Source organism: Stenella coeruleoalba (assembly GCF_951394435.1).
Source record: "Stenella coeruleoalba genome assembly, chromosome: 6".
NCBI classification, from domain to species: domain Eukaryota; kingdom Metazoa; phylum Chordata; class Mammalia; order Artiodactyla; family Delphinidae; genus Stenella; species Stenella coeruleoalba.
Genome location: NC_137151.1, coordinates 120609850 through 120625182, shown reverse-complemented (window position 1 = coordinate 120625182; position 15333 = coordinate 120609850). Strand labels below are relative to the sequence as shown.

Here is a 15333-nt window from a genome sequence, read left to right as displayed (position 1 = left end):
CAGTGGGAGGATGTGCTCCCACTGCTGGTACCCCTGCGAGGCCAGAGCACCTGCTTAGGGCTATAAGGGGCGGAGGGGAGGCAGACACTTGGCCGCGAGGCTTCCTGCTTGGGGGCCAGCCGGGGGCTGGAGACCTTGGCATCCTGCTGCCTGTCCTCAAATCTGACCTGTCACTGCATCCAGAGGATGTCTGCGGGAGCCCCTCGCCATGCGCCACCGTAGCCCACAAGCCGGGGCGGGGGGCCTCAGGCAGAGGCGGGTGAGCATAGGTGTTGGATGGGAGCGCTGATTCCGGACTCCTGCCCTCTATCCCGAAACTCCTCATCAAGGACAGCGCCCCCCTGTAAAACACACAGCCTAGAGGGGGGCCCCGCCCAGGGCCAGGGCCCTGTGCCCAGCCCCCCAGTCTCTCTGCGCCCTGCTGTCCCCTCCCCTCTGCAGCCCTGCTTTCTCTCCTGCAAGGGACAATTAGTGGCCTTGGCTTTAATTAGCTAACGATCCCCTTCAGCTCCAATCACTTGAAATGACGAGGGAGTGCTGGGGGAGGGGACCTCAGCCCAGTGACCCTGTGAAGCCTGCAACAGGCCCTTCAGGTCCTGCTGGCTTCTCTGGGCTCTGCCCATCCCAAGCCCCGCTCCTTGCGTCACAGGCGATGGGCTGCGGTGACCCTGACTGGAAGATGTGTTCTAGCCTCTGCGGTCCACCTTCCTATTCCTCACCCCCAGCCCCTGTGGCCTGCTTTGCATCCTGCGGCAGGAGCTGAGCCACGTGTTGTGGCCTGTCCATCATACAGTGAGCCCAAGGGGACTGACTGTCAGAGCTAGAGGCCCGCAGACCTCAGACTCTCCATCCCCTCTCCTCCCTGCCCCCCGAATCACCACCCCACTTGGTCCTCCCTGCCCCCCCGAATCACCACCCCACTTGGGCTCTGTCCGCCTGGACCGCACCACAACGGCCTGTGGCCAAGGCCCTGCCACTCAGGCTGGGCAGGAAGGACAGGGTGATGGGGACATCTGGGGTCCCGACAGAGCTGAGGAAAAGAGGCCATGAAGATGCCAAGTCACAAGACAACCTCGGGTGGGGACAAAGGCGGTACAGGATGTACCCAGGGCAACAGACAGAAAACAACTGGGCACTTCAGACAGCGAGACCCACGAAGGGCCCTTGCAGGTGAGGTGTGGAGGGGAGGCCTAGGCCCAGCTGCAGGCCCTGAGATTCTTCCTGACGTCTCTGGGCAAAGCCAGCCTTGACACCTGCTTGGTCCCCAACATTCAGCACTCCCAGCACAGTTCCTGGACTGAGATCCCAGCCGGGGCCTGGCTCCGTGCTGCCTTCCTTTGGGCTCCGAGTGCCCGGCCTGTCCCCCTCAGAGTGTCCTTTCATCTCCCAGCTCAGGGTGTGCATGTCCTCAGGAGTCCAAATGCAGCAGACATGGGCTCAAATCTCAGCCTCAGTGCTTGTGAGCTGGGTGAACCCGGGCAACTGTCTTTCCTTCCCTGGGCCTCAGTGTCCTCCCTGTAAATTGGGGCCAACGACAAGGGCCTCCTGGTGGGGATACAGGGACTCGGTGCGGGGAAGCAGGCAGAGAGCCTGGACAGAGCATGCGCAGGGAGCTGCTCCACGTGTGTTACTGTCGGGACTCCACCACGGCTCTGGGGGTGAGGGCAGCCCAGATCCGAGCAGGGGCCTGGTCCGACAGCCCAGACCAGGCACCAGGCTCCAGGGTGACCACGTGGTCATGTCTGTCCTGCAAGGAGAGAGGCCCTCAGGCAGCCTCCCTCAGGTGGGGACCTGCTTGGCCCTAGGGACGAACAGGGGATCCGGGAAGCTTGAAATGGACCTAAATGAGGACAGGAGGGGCACTAGAACAAAGGAGTGAAGGTGGGAGTCCAGTCCCCTGAGGAGGCAGGACACTTGTCGGAGCTTGAGTGAGGAGACTGGAAAGGGGGCTGGAGCCAGACCAAGGAAGCCTTGACCATGGCACGGAGGGTGTGGGTCGGGAATGGGCAGGATGCAGCAGCTGCGGAGCCTGGGTGGGCAAGGGGAAGAGACGCCCTTCCTCCAGTAAGGAAGGGAGAAGAACTAAGGGCCGGAACTCAGACAGGATGGGATGGGAAAGAGGCGAAGAAGAGAGAAGCCTTTCCAAAGCCGGATGCTGGGACTGAAGTAAGGAATGAGGAAGAGGAGAAAAGTTAAAGCTGAGCTGGGCTTGGAACGCAGGGCGCCTCCCCAGACAGCAGGTGCAGGTGGGGCCTGAGGCCAGAGGGCAGAGCTGGGAGGCTGGGCCTTTGTCCCTCGTCCGGGGATGGTGACGCTGAGGACTTCTGTGTGGGAGACGCTGGTGTATGCCCATGGGTACAGGGCACTAAATCACACAGCTCGTGGTGTCCCATTTACTTAAAAAAATAAAGCAATGCTGGCATGGGCCTAGATGCTCATGCTGAAGTGGTCACAGAGCTTACCTTACCTTGGGGAGGGCTGGGAATGGGACGTGTGTGAAGGAGGGCCTGCTTGCGTTGTTAAAGTCTTATAAGACAAGAATGTATCTCTGTCTATTTCTCGTATGAAATAAAAACTGATCTAGAGTTTGGCAGGTGACCCCAGAGAAGAATCTGCACACAGAGGGGATGGAAGTCTACCACGGGGGCACGGGGGAGGGGAGGAATGCCCCCTCTTGTCGTCTGATGGGTTCCGGAGCCAACGAGAGCTGTGTGGCGGGACTGAAAGCCTGGGCAGGTTTATAGGTGGGGCGCTGCCCCAGTGTGAGACCTGGCCCTGGCAGATACTTCACACAGGCTGTTCCATGAGCCACCCACAGCTGTGTGAGAACGTTCCGTGTCTATCAAATACATCGGCTGTGCCGGGCTCTGGGCTGCACAGCTGAGTAAGATGCGGGAAGTGTAGTGGGTGCCCAGGGAGGGTGAGCCCCCACCCGTGGAGGTAGCACAGGACCAGAGGAGAGAAGCTGGCATCCCAAGAAGGATACGTGGCAATTGGCCAATGGAAGAGATGCTGGGAGAAGGATGTTCCAAGCGGCCAGAACAGCAAGTGCTAAGTCCCTGCGGTGAGTGAGAGCCAGCTAAGGTCTGGGAAATGACAACAGGTCACAGTGACCAGGGGAAGAGAGGTGGGGGGTAGGGAGACAGAGAGAGGGAGAAGTGCAAAGAAGGATGGGAAGAGGTCACTGCCTCAGGGCCACTTTGGTGTGAGTTCTGTCCTGGGGGTGATGAGGGGCACTGCCAGCCGGAGGCCAGTGGGGGGACTGGGACAGCTCCCCAGGCTGGGGTGGGCATAGCAAGGTGTTGGGACCTAGCAGAGGAGCTCAGCTGGGGGTCTGCACTGGGGAGCCTCTGGAGCCCAGCCCAGTGAGGGCCAGAAAGTTTGGGGGAGGAGATGGACAAGGCCAGGAAGCCCAAGGGCTGTCCTCCCTCCAGGCCCAGGAATCTGAAAGCAAGTGGAGAGCAAGGTCCCTAGCCCCTTGCCTGGCCAGGAGCAGATCCCACTGGGAGCTCACGCAGGACCAACGGGCACCCCACTCACCCCAACTGGTGATAGCTACAGAGTGGAATGAAGGCACAGGCTGGGTGGTGGGGTACATGGACCCGTGTACCCAGCTTTCCAACAGGAGTCTGAGTCAATACAGTGTAGCGGCTGCCCGGCAGCTCCGGCCTTTCCCAGCCCCTCCCTGCCACCCTGGCCACTTGGGAGAGTCATTTCATTTCTCAAATTAAAAATCCATTTTGTGCTGTGAATAATAGATGGAATGAGCCCTGGGAGGCTGGGCGGAGGACAGGAAGCTGGTTGGGGGACATGTTTTCCAAGGCAAGGAAGATCCTGCGGCACTGTTGGAGGGGGGGAGTGGACTGGTGGGGGTGGGATGGAACAGGGGGGCATCTCCCAGAGCAGAGGCAGGGCTAGGGGGTTCAGGTTCGAGCAGCAGGCAAATAGGGGCCCAGTCTGTCCCTACACATGCAGGCCAGACAGGTGCAGAAATGGGTGTGACCACGATGGGCTCCAGGCTGGCTTCAGGGCAGCAGCCCTCCTCTGAGGTCAAGCACTTAGCACCTCACTTGGTGGAAGCTGAACAGACGGGAGTCATTAGCGTGGGGACTGCTGTACCCATAGAGTGGGGCAGAGAAGGGGCTGCTCTGACCCCTTCCCCAGAATCCAGACCCCGTGATGCCCCGCCCAGCAGGGTGGGCTAGAATCTGGGAAGGGAAGAGGCAGAGGCTCCCCTCACTTCTGCCCCTAGCGCTGCGCCCCTTTCTCTCTGCGGCCAGCTGTGGCCAGCGCTCCCCTGCTCTCCCTGCCCCAACCAGGCATCCAGCTGCCCCCTCAGGGCTTGGCCGCGTCCTGCCATTCTCCTGCTCCTCAGTCAGGGAGTCATTCTGACAACGAGAGGGGACACCGCGAGATTCACAAGGAGAGTGAGGAAGCCGGGGGCCAGATGCCTAGCGCCCTGCACGAAGCTTCCCTTTCCAAGGAGGGACAGAAGGGCCCAGGAGGCGGGGCCTGGTCGCTCTTTATTGGTGGGCGGTGCAGGGGGACTAGGACTGAGTGGTCATGGGCCCAGTCCCCAGTCAGCTCCCATGGGTCCTAGTTGCTGCGCTCAGGCCTGGGGGAGCCTCTGGGCTGCGGTGAGGGATGAGGTGCTGTACAGAGACGCGAGATGGAGCCAGGCAGGCAGACAGCGTGGCCTGGCCGGGAGCCGGGAGGCAGATGAACAGATCAATGGCAGCTGAGAGTCTGGGAGAGGGTTGGCCAGGAGGGGGGTCCTGCAGCTGACCTGGGAGGGAGGGGGGATGGAGGAGGAGCTGAGGGCCTGGGTGCCCCACCCCTCAGTGACTGGAGCAGCAGAATCCCTGGGGAAGCATGTTTGCCTTTGTGCCTTTCTGTCGGAAGAGAGTCGGCTCCCTGAGACAATATCCATCTTTATATTTCTTGGAAATTTCGCGGCATTCATTTCAGGGAAAATAAAAATCTGTCATTGTTGGAGAAATGATACCAATCAGGACCTGAAAAGGCTGGAAAATTATCCTCCTGGAGGCAAAAACATTGAGGGAAAAATGCAGATTAAAAGCACAAAGAGACACTTTGCCACCGCCCTGCCCTCCCCTCCCCCTTTATGGAATCACCAAATTTTACATAATTCCACCTCCCCTAGGTAGAATTAACTGGACGCAGGAAGAACTCGCGGGTCAAAGGAGGACCCTGAGATGGCCAGAGATGGAGGCACAGAGTATCCAGAGGGGTAGCTCAGAGGTGGACAGTTGGACAGAAAAGGGACAGGCAGGACGGGGGCAGAGGTGGCCACTCAGGGCCAGTGGCCAGTAGCCAGTATGAGCAGCCCCAGGGAGGGGACAGGGTATTGGGTCCTTTATTTCGTGCCTTGTTCTGGTTTTTATCAGATGGGGCTCCCTAGCAGTCTTGGGCTGTCTCTAAGGTTGTTTAGGTCAGTCCTGCAAGCTGGAACCGTCAGGCCTGAGAGTGCTGGTGTTTTTGTGAGGTCCCCTGCTAAGGATGCTGGAAGCAGAGAGATGGGTAGGGCAGGACGGAAAAAACGTGGATCACAGAGATAGTATCATTCATCCAAGAAGCTCCAAGTTCCCTGTGGGTACAGGGGTGAGTGAGCCTGGCAGAAGTAGGCCTTGTGTCCAGGGGCTGGGAGTCGTGGGAGGGAGGTCCCACATTAAGAAAGCAAATTGAACCAGAAGAAAGGAGTGGGTGGATAAATTCATAGTCCCCCCTGGCTCCTGCAAGGCGGGCTCTTGCATTAGTCTCTAGTTGGTCCCCCGCCTCCACTCCACCGCCTACCCCAGGGGCTTTCAGAGCAGTGGGTACCAAGGCCAGTCAAGGTTTGGGGAGGCGCATGGTCTCAGCGCTGCGGCCCCTTCTTGCGGCAGCCTCTGGGGCTCTTCCTCCACCACTGCCAACCAACACCCCGACGTGTCCCTGGGGGAGGGCTGAGCATGGGCAGGAGCTAAAGGGGAGGACCCGGAAAGCCCCTTACTGAAACCCCTCTGGTCCAGGCGCTGTGCCAGGCGGTACAGGCGCGATTTCAGCGCACCCCACAGCCTTTCAGCGCGTCCTCCCTGCACGGTGCTCCCGTCCTGTGGGCTGGGATGGTCCACCAGCTTCTTTATTTTCAGCTTGAGCCTCTTTCCGGCGGGCTGGTAGGCATCCCTGAGTGGGAGCACCGGAACGGAGGGGACCTGAGGCCCTCACTCCTCTCGGGGCTGGAATCCCGGAGCCCAGGGCCTGTGCTAGACCCTTGGGAGCGTGTTCCCGAAGCCTCCTTCCCCGCCCCCGAGCTGCCACAGAGCTGACAGGTAGCCGGGATGGAGGCAGAAAGAAGGAGGGAGAGCTGGGGGGCGGGCGGAGGAGGGTGGAGCCGCCCGCGCGCCCCCTCCCTCGGGGCCGGCGGGCGGCGCAGCGAGGCACGGCAGCAGAGGCGGCGGCGGGCGCACGGAGAGAGCGGCCACCCGCCCAGCTCTGCCCCCGGCTCCGGCTCCGGCCCCGGCCCCGGCTCGGGCTCGATCCGCTCTGTTCCCGCTCCGCCCGGGCGCGCACCTGCCGGGTAAGTGGCACCCGAGCCCGCGGCCGCCGCGGCCACATCAACCACCACCTCCGCCGCCACCGCCGCGCCTAGCCTCCAGGCTTTGTCTGCGTCCTCGCAGCTCCGGCTCAGGCTGCGGCTGCGACTCCCGGGCTTGGTTCTCTGGCTCCGCGGACTGCGCGGCGCGGGAGGCTCCGCACCCAGGGCTCGGGGCGCGCGGGGCCAGCTCGCTCTGCGCCGGGGATGAAACTTCGCCCAAGTTTGGGTTCCGGGGAGAACCTGTTGAAGCCGGGAGTGGCCCAGGGCGAGGACGGGGGACGAAACCGGTTCCAGGTCCTTTAGGGCCGTCGGGGCTTTCTCCCTGATCCTGGGCGGGATGGCGCGCCGGCGCGGGCCGCTTGGGAACGGGACTGGTGGGCGTTCTGGCCATTGAATCGAGAAGACAGGGCTGGGGATGGCTCTGCGGACATCCGCGAGGACGAAGTTTGGTTCTTTAGTCGCTTTCTTGAGCGTCTAGTTCCCGTGCGGAAAGCTGAAGGTGGCTTCAGGGTCTGCATAGAAACGGCACTGACCGCACCTCCTTTCCCCTGCCTCCGCTTTTCCCCTCCCCCCACCTGGCCTTGGCTGTAGCAGGTCCGGAACAAGAAATGCAAAGAGAAGAGAAACAGCCTTTCATTGAAGGCCTGCTACGTGCCAGGCCCCATGCTCGGTGCTCCCCTGCTTTATTACGGGCCTCCCAAACCTGCGGCGGGCATATGTATGCGGGGAGAGGGGAGGTTAAAGGACCCCACTGTGCAGTGTGGTAGATGGTGGGGCCTGAGCGGTCCCCTTCCTTCATTCTCCGAGTGGCGCAGGGAGGCCAGGCCCCAGGCCCACTCGTTGTTGGGGACTCGGGGTGGCCTCCAGCCTTTGGACCTAGGCCTGTGCCCTTCCTCGTCGTGCTCATGGACCCCGTCGAGCCCCAGTACCCTTCTGAGCCTGTATCTACCTTTCCCGCAGCTGCGGCCCGGGGGGACCATGCGCCGGCCCGCTAGGAGCCTGGCGGCCGGGAGCATCCTGTAGCTGAGATCGCCAAGGGCTGCGCAGTGGTGCCCGCGGCGCCATGGAGGCCCCGTATTCGATGACAGCACACTACGACGAGTTCCAGGAGGTCAAGTACGTGAGCCGGTGCGGTGGGGGAGGCGCGCGGGGAACTTCGCTGCCCCCCGGCTTCCCGCTGAGTGCGGGGCGCAGCGCCCCCGGGGCCCGGGCCGGGCTGCCGCGCTGGAACCGGCGCGAGGTGTGCCTGCTGTCGGGGCTGGTGTTCGCCGCGGGCCTCTGTGCCATCCTGGCCGCCATGCTGGCTCTCAAGTACCTGGGCCCGGGAGCGGCGGGAGGCGCCACCTGCTCCGAGGGCTGCCCGGAGCGAAAGGCCTTTGCGCGCGCCGCCCGTTTCTTGGCCTCCAACCTGGACGCCAGCATAGACCCGTGCCAGGACTTCTACTCCTTCGCGTGCGGCGGCTGGCTGAGGCGCCACGCCATCCCGGACGACAAGCTCACCTACGGCACCATCGCGGCCATCGGCGAGCAGAACGAGGAGCGCCTGCGGCGCTTGCTGGCGCGGTCCGGGGGCGGCCCCGGCGGCGCAGCCCAGCGCAAGGTGCGCGCTTTCTTCCGCTCCTGCCTGGACATGCGTGAAATCGAACGGCTCGGCCCGCGGCCCATGCTCGAGGTCATCGAGGACTGCGGGGGCTGGGACCTGGGTGGCGCAGCGGAGCGCCCGGGGGCGGCGGCGCCCTGGGACCTCAACCGGTTGCTGTACAAGGCTCAGGGCGTGTACAGCGCCGCCGCGCTCTTCTCGCTCACCGTCAGTCTGGACGACAGGAACTCCTCGCGCTACGTCATCCGTGTGAGTGCGCCCCCCCTCCCGCACCGGGCACCCCACAAGCGGCTAGGAACTAGGGGTCCCGCGGCCTGGCAGGCCTGCCCCACACTCCCTATGCGCCCAGAAGACGGGTGCGGAAGGGGAGGGGAGGGTAGAGGAACGGAAGGGAGCGCGCACCGGCAGAGCGCGGGAGGAGGGCGCAAGTAATTTCCCTCGAGTAATTGCGGTGTTTAGCAGAGCCGCGGGAGCCACAATTTCCCAGCCCTCTGGCAGCGGTGAGAGCTCTGAGGGAGGGGTGTACTGATGGGCTGTGGTGACAGGCCTGTCGGGCTGGGGCGGGCTGGAATGCCTGCGAGGCGGGGGACCAAGTGTCAGTGCGCCCCTCACAGGTAGGGAGAGGACAGGGTTACAGGAGGAAAGGCGGGGGGGGGGGCGCCCCCCTCTGTCCCCAGGCTAGGCCGGTCAGGTGTGTGGGCTTAGACCGGCTTCTCTGGAATGAGGGAGGGGTTACTGTCTTTATGCTCCCCGGGCTGGTGACAGTGGATGCCTGGCGTGTCCTCAGTTTCCCTTTTGAATGGGAATTCAGTCTGTTTGCAGGAGCCGGGAGAGTTGATCTCTGTCCCCCATCTCTCTCCACAGATTGACCAGGATGGGCTCACCCTGCCAGAGAGGACCCTGTACTTAGCTCAGGATGAGGAGAGTGAGAAGGTGTGGGCGCGTGTGATGGGGTTCAGGGAAGGCCTGGGACTCCGGGCGGCCTGGACCAGGGCCTGGCACCGACTGCATCCTTGCCGTGCCCCTCCTGGTGCAGATCCTGGCAGCTTACCGGGTGTTCATGGAGCGCCTGCTCAGCCTCTTGGGTGCCGAGGCCGTAGAGCAGAAGGCCCAGGAGATCCTGCAGCTGGAGCAGCAGCTGGCCAACGTGAGGAGGGCGACTGCTGTGTGCTGGGGGCGGCGAGTACTGGGCGGGGCTTGGTCAGCTCTGCCGTCCATCCCCAGATCACAGTGTCAGAGTATGATGACCTCCGGCGAGATGTTAGCTCCATATACAACAAGGTGACACTGGGGCAGCTGCAGAAGATCACCCCCCACGTGAGTGTGACCCAGACCTGGTGGGGGAGGCGCTGATCTTGGGACTCTTGGGCTGTCCCCTCCCCAGGGACGAGCAAGGCCTCCAGGGCCATGGACTCACGTGTCCTCTTGTTGCCCCTACCTGACCCCCTCCCTGTCTTATGTGGTCCCTGCCACCCCACCCCACTGTCCCCATCCGTGGTCCCACAGCTGCGGTGGAAGTGGCTACTGGACCAGATTTTCCAGGAGGACTTCTCAGAGGATGAAGAGCTGGTGCTTCTGGCTACAGACTATATGCAGCAGGTGTCCCAGCTCATCCGCTCCACACCCCGCAGGTACAGCTGCCCGTTACCCGCCTGCTACCCGCCTGCCCCCCAGGCCCCCCTCCCCCGCATCCCAGACCTATCTGCTTGGAGAGCTTTGAATTTCTGCCTCCACCTCTGTCCGGTATCCACCCACTCTGGGGAGGCAGGCGAGGAGCACCGGAAAAGGAGTCCAGACCCCAGGTTCAGACCTGGCTGTCCCACCTACTCTGTGGGACCCTGGGCAGAGCTGTGAGCTTCCCGGGCTGCGGTTTCCTCATGTGGGGATGGTGAGGCTTGAGTGAGTCTGAAGTCAGAAGGGGAAATGGCGGCCGCAACTCTGCTCCCCCAGGGCCACCTTGAGGAAAGCCCCCCTGGTCTCTGCCCCGCTCGGGAAGGACCTGAGGCCTCTCGAGGCCAGTTCTGAGGCAGGCAGTCACCCCAAGTGGCCATTCTCCCACCCCACAGCCAGTCAGAAACCAGTGCTGGCCCGTGCCGCACCAGCCTCAGGTGCTCTGCCTGGTGGCAGAGGTGGGTCTGCTGCGTGTGGGCCCAGCCCTCCTCCCTGACTGGGGCTGGGAGTACCTGGAACGACCCTCAGTCCTGTGCAGGTGCTTGGTCCCGCCCTAGGCTGGGGGCTGGGGGCTGGGGGCCGGGGCGCCCGCGCACGTGAGCCCGTCGGGACACCCAGCTGCTTCACCTGGCCCTCAGGATCCTACACAACTACCTGGTGTGGCGCGTGGTGGTGGTCCTGAGTGAGCACCTGTCCCCACCGTTCCGAGAGGCCCTGCACGAGCTGGCACGGGAGATGGAGGGCAGCGACAAGCCACAGGAGCTGGCCCGTGTCTGCCTGGGCCAGGCCAACCGTCACTTTGGCATGGCGCTCGGCGCTCTCTTTGTACATGAGCACTTCTCGGCTGCCAGCAAGGCCAAGGTCAGGCTGCCCTGGCCTTGAGGGTCGGGGTGCGGGTCCTGAGATGGGCATGAAGTTCTTGCATGGCCTTGGTCCAAGCATGAGGAGCACGGGGAGCCCCGCACGTCCCCCTGCAGCCAAGGGCTCGGCCCTCTCTGAGCCTCCAGGCTACTCCTCACCAGGCTTCCTCCTCCAGGAAGCCTACCTGGTTTGTCAGCTGCAGGACCCTCTCCCCACCAAGCTCCTGCCCTCCCTGCTCTGCCGTGCTCGGTGGGATGGCCTTAGGAATGCCGAGCAGCAAGTCCTGGGCTTAGGAAGCGGTGCTGGATGATTAGGGGGTACCCCTTACTCCAGGTGCCGGGGGCTCAGAGCTAAGGCCTCCTGGGTTGACCCTTGATTCCTGCCCCCGACCCTGCAGGTACAGCAGCTGGTAGAAGACATCAAGTACATCTTGGGCCAGCGCCTGGAGGAGCTGGACTGGATGGATGCTGAGACCAAGGCGGCCGCTCGGGCCAAGGTGACGTGGAACCCTTTTCCCATTTGTTGGTTCCACAATCACACAGTCAGTGCCTACTGTGTGCCAAGCGCTGGGATAACAAAAGAGACAAAGACGCCTCTTGTGGAGTTGGCATCACCCAGCCTGCACTCCCCTTTGCCTGAGCCCCAGCCCTGTGCTGGCCCTAGAGCTTTCTCCCTCAGAGGGGTGGAAGGCCATCTCCTGAGGCCCTGGCCCACTCACCACCCTCTCGCCTGCAGCTCCAGTACATGATGGTGATGGTGGGCTACCCGGACTTCCTGCTCAAACCCGAGGCTGTGGACAAGGAGTATGAGGTAGGCCTGCCCCTGCCCTACCCAGCCTGACCCCTCAGGCTTCTCCAGGCCCGTGGCCGAGGCCCCTGTGGAGACCAACCACCACCACAGAGAAGGAGCCACAGCCCTCAGCTGACGGACGCGGGGAGGGCGTGGGGCCTCCTGGGTGCTGGTCTGGCCCTGCCCCGGCCTGCCGCTGAGTGCTGCCCATCCCCCATGCAGTTTGAGGTCCACGAGAAGACCTACTTCAAGAACATCTTGAACAGCATCCGTTTCAGCATCCAGCTCTCTGTCAAGAAGATCCGGCAGGAGGTGGACAAGTCCACGTGGGTACCTGGGCTGCAGCTGGGGGGCCCAGGGTGCCATGGGGACAGTGCTCCTTACCAACGCCAGGAGGTTGACGCCTCATAGACACGCTGGTGGGGAGCGAGGACCAGGCCTGCACAGGGTGCGAGTGGGGGCTGTCAGGGTGTGGGACCAGCCCGGGGGATGCCCAGGATATAACTGTAGGCTGGGACACCAGGGCATCCTTTAAGGAGGAGGAGACTAGGAGGTAGGGGTTGTAGGGGAGGGAGTGTGGGTCCCCCCAGCTGACCCCAGCCTCCCTCCACAGGTGGCTCCTCCCGCCACAGGCGCTCAATGCCTACTATCTACCCAACAAAAACCAGATGGGTAAGGGGGTGTGTCCAGACAAGGGGCAGGGCCTGGAGGTGGGGAGGGTCTCCCGCTGACCATGGCCTCCCTGCAGTGTTCCCCGCTGGAATCCTGCAGCCTACGCTGTACGACCCTGACTTTCCGCAGTGAGTAGGGAACCTGGCGTGAGCCAGAGCTACGGCCGGCCGTGGCCGTGTCTGCGGGGTGGGTGGGGACTGCTCAGATGGCCCCAGGCCTGGGCTGGGCACCGCAGTCATGACAGCTGCAACGCTGGGTCCCCATAGTCCCACTTCATCTTTGGTTATTTAGATAAAGGTGTAGGTTTTTTTTTTTTTTCATTCTTTTAAATGTCCTGAGTCGCCCTTACCTGGTTTGAGGCTTTTTTGGGTGTTGCAAAACTGGAACAATCCTAGCGATGAGGAAAAAGGCCAAATCCCACGTGGGGTGCCTCAGTTTCCCTCCTGTCTCCCTCCAACCCTGTCTCCTCCCCGCAGCCCTGCTCTGTTAGATGTTATTTCCTAAAAGGCAGCTGCACAGGTATCACTGGCCCCTTTTACGTACCCCACGAGGAAGCTGAGGCACAAGCGCTCTGGGACCGTGCAGTCACTGGCCTCCCTGGGCTACCTCGTGGCCTGGCCAGGGCCTCCTGAGGCCTGGGCAGCAGCTCGGCGGGGCTCTCAGAGGGCGGGCGAGGCTGGGGCCTGACGCTGCTGCCACGGGCCCAGGTCTCTGAACTACGGGGGCATCGGCACCATCATCGGGCATGAGCTGACCCATGGCTACGATGACTGGGGTGAGGCCTGCGGGCGGCCTGAGGGGTGGCGGAGGACAGGCAGTGGCGGGCAGGGTGGTGAGGGCCAATGGAAGCCCCGTGGCTCCCCTGTGCCTGTTGGCTGGTGGGTGGGGAGGGCCTTGGTGCCCAGCCGGGCTCTGCGGTGAAGGCCAGTCTCGGCCCGCCCCCACCCGCTGCCCACAGGGGGCCAGTATGACCGCTCGGGCAACCTGCTGCACTGGTGGACAGAGGACTCCCACAGCCGCTTCCTGCGCAAGGCCGAGTGCATCGTCCACCTCTACGACAACTTCACCGTCTACAACCAGCGGGTGAGGCCCCCTCGCTGCCCCCTGGGCCCCTCAGGCCTGGCCAGCGCAGACTAGGAGCGTGCACACCTCCATGCACGCTCACATGCCTGAACAAACCCAGCGCCGAGCTCCGTGCACACCCGCCAGGGTCTGCGTGCACACTGACTTGGGCGAGAGAATGAGTTCGCACAGACTCACGCACGTGGGGCACAAAGTGGGGGAGTCCTACCCAAACCCTCTGGGAAAGGGCAGGTGGGTGGAGGCAGGGCCCAGAGAGGCAAGGCCCGAAGGAGACCAGAGGGCCTTGGGCAGCCTCCAACCTCTTCCCTTCTCGCCAGGTGAATGGGAAGCACACACTTGGAGAGAACATTGCGGACATGGGCGGCCTCAAGCTCGCCTACTATGTGAGCTGCCCCTGCCTGGCCCTCGATCCCTGAGGGAGGAGTGGTGGGGGGCACTGGGGACTGGGCTAGAGACCTAGTCATCCCTCCCTCCCCATCCTGTTGAGCTCTGGTCTTGGAGGGGAGGTGCTGTGCTGGGCACAGGGTCCACTGGAAGCGGGAGTCCTAGGCCCCCCGCCCTCCAGGAGAGCAAAGAGGGCTGCCTGGAGGGGGTGGCACCTGCCTGGGGTTAGCCTTCTGGGGAGGGAAGAAGGCAGGGGTCCGGGGGGCTCAGCAGGGTGGGTGGTGTGCAGAGCTGGGGCGGGTGAGGGCCTGACTGAGTGGAGGGTGCCAGGTGGCCCCGTTGTGGGCACCGCAGCTCCATGCTCTGCGCCCCCAGGCTTATCAGAAGTGGGTGCGCGAGCACGGCCCCGAGCACCCGCTGCACCGGCTCAAGTACACGCACAATCAGCTCTTCTTCATCGCCTTTGCCCAGGTGTGCGGGGGGGGCCAGTAGGGGAGGGGGGAGGGGGGCACGGCTTCCAGCCCATCTCCCATCAGCCACCCCTCCGAGAGCCCTGTGGGTTCTGGTGGGGGATCGAGGCCTAGCGTGCAGGGCTTCGTCAGTGGACGCCCGGCCTCACGTCCCCGCTCCTCCCCACCGCCCCCATCCTGGCCCAGAACTGGTGCATCAAGCGGCGGTCGCAGTCCATCTACCTGCAGGTGCTGACCGACAAGCACGCGCCTGAGCACTACAGGTACGCCACCTGCCTGCCTGGGCCTCGCCCCCTCCTGTGTCTGCGCTGGGAGCGGGTCGGGGTGGGAACCCCCACCTGCCTGCCTGGGCCTCGCCCTCCTGTGTCTGCGCTGGGAGCGGGAACCCCCACCTGCCTGCCTGGGCCTCGCCCCCTCCTGTGTCTGTGCTGGGAGCGGTCGGGGTGGGAACCCCCACCTGCCTGCCTGGGCCTCGCCCCCTCCTGTGTCTGCGCTGGGAGCGGGAACCCCCACCTGCCTGCCTGGGCCTCGCCCCCTCCTGTGTCTGCGCTGGGAGCGGGAACCCCCACCTGCCTGCCTGGGCCTCGCCCTCCTGCGCTGGGAGCGGGAACCCCCACCTGCCTGCCTGGGCCTCGCCCCCTCCTGTGTCTGCGCTGGGAGCGGGTCGGGGCGGGAAGGGACAGCTGGGGTATGGTGGCCTGTGCCACACACTCTGTGGGTCTCTCCCCTGCCCCAGGGTGCTGGGCAGCGTGTCCCAGTTCGAGGAGTTCGGCCGGGCCTTCCATTGCCCCAAGGACTCGCCCATGAACCCTGCCCACAAGTGTTCTGTGTGGTGAGCCTGGCTGCCCACCTGCACGCGCCCACTTCCCTGCACGGACTGCCTCTCGCTGGCGGCCGGGGCAGGCATGGACCCGGCTCTGGTCCACTCTGGGTGCCATCCGCCTCCCCAGCCCCCCCAGGACCCAGCACCCAGTCACTGTCCCTCACTTCAGGAGGGCCCCAGAACAGGGATGAAGTTGGGCTCCAGGAGGGCCTGGGGGAGAGATGCTAAGGTCCCCAGACTGGGCTCTTGGGAGCCAGACCCCCGCCCAGGCTGGATTGTACAGGCCCCGCCTTCGCTGTGTTCTCGCTGCTCAGTCAGGTCAATAAAGCTGCTCTCCTCTTGCCTCCGCCTCCTCAGGGGCCCCCGAGCAGGTGGGGCTGGATGA

At 63.7% G+C, this 15333-nt stretch overlaps 1 protein-coding gene across 2 annotated transcripts; it reads left to right on the top strand.

Annotated features, from left to right (window-relative positions):
• Positions 1-7658: 7658 nt before the first annotated feature.
• On the top strand, positions 7659-15333 carry ECEL1 (endothelin converting enzyme like 1; the record flags this gene model as incomplete). Of its 2 annotated transcripts, none has more annotated exons than XM_079924426.1 (17): positions 7659-8444; positions 9060-9128; positions 9232-9342; positions 9420-9512; positions 9702-9826; positions 10505-10727; positions 11125-11223; positions 11463-11537; positions 11739-11836; positions 12130-12188; positions 12265-12316; positions 12896-12963; positions 13147-13271; positions 13589-13654; positions 14031-14126; positions 14312-14388; positions 14862-15333. In XM_079924426.1, the coding sequence occupies 17 exons, from the start codon at positions 7659-7661 to the stop codon at positions 14959-14961; spliced, it is 2322 nt and encodes a 773-aa protein (XP_079780552.1). In that variant the 3' UTR covers positions 14962-15333. The 2 variants fall into 2 exon arrangements, with proteins under 2 accessions (XP_079780552.1, XP_079780551.1); XM_079924425.1 differs by having other exon boundaries at positions 11739-11842.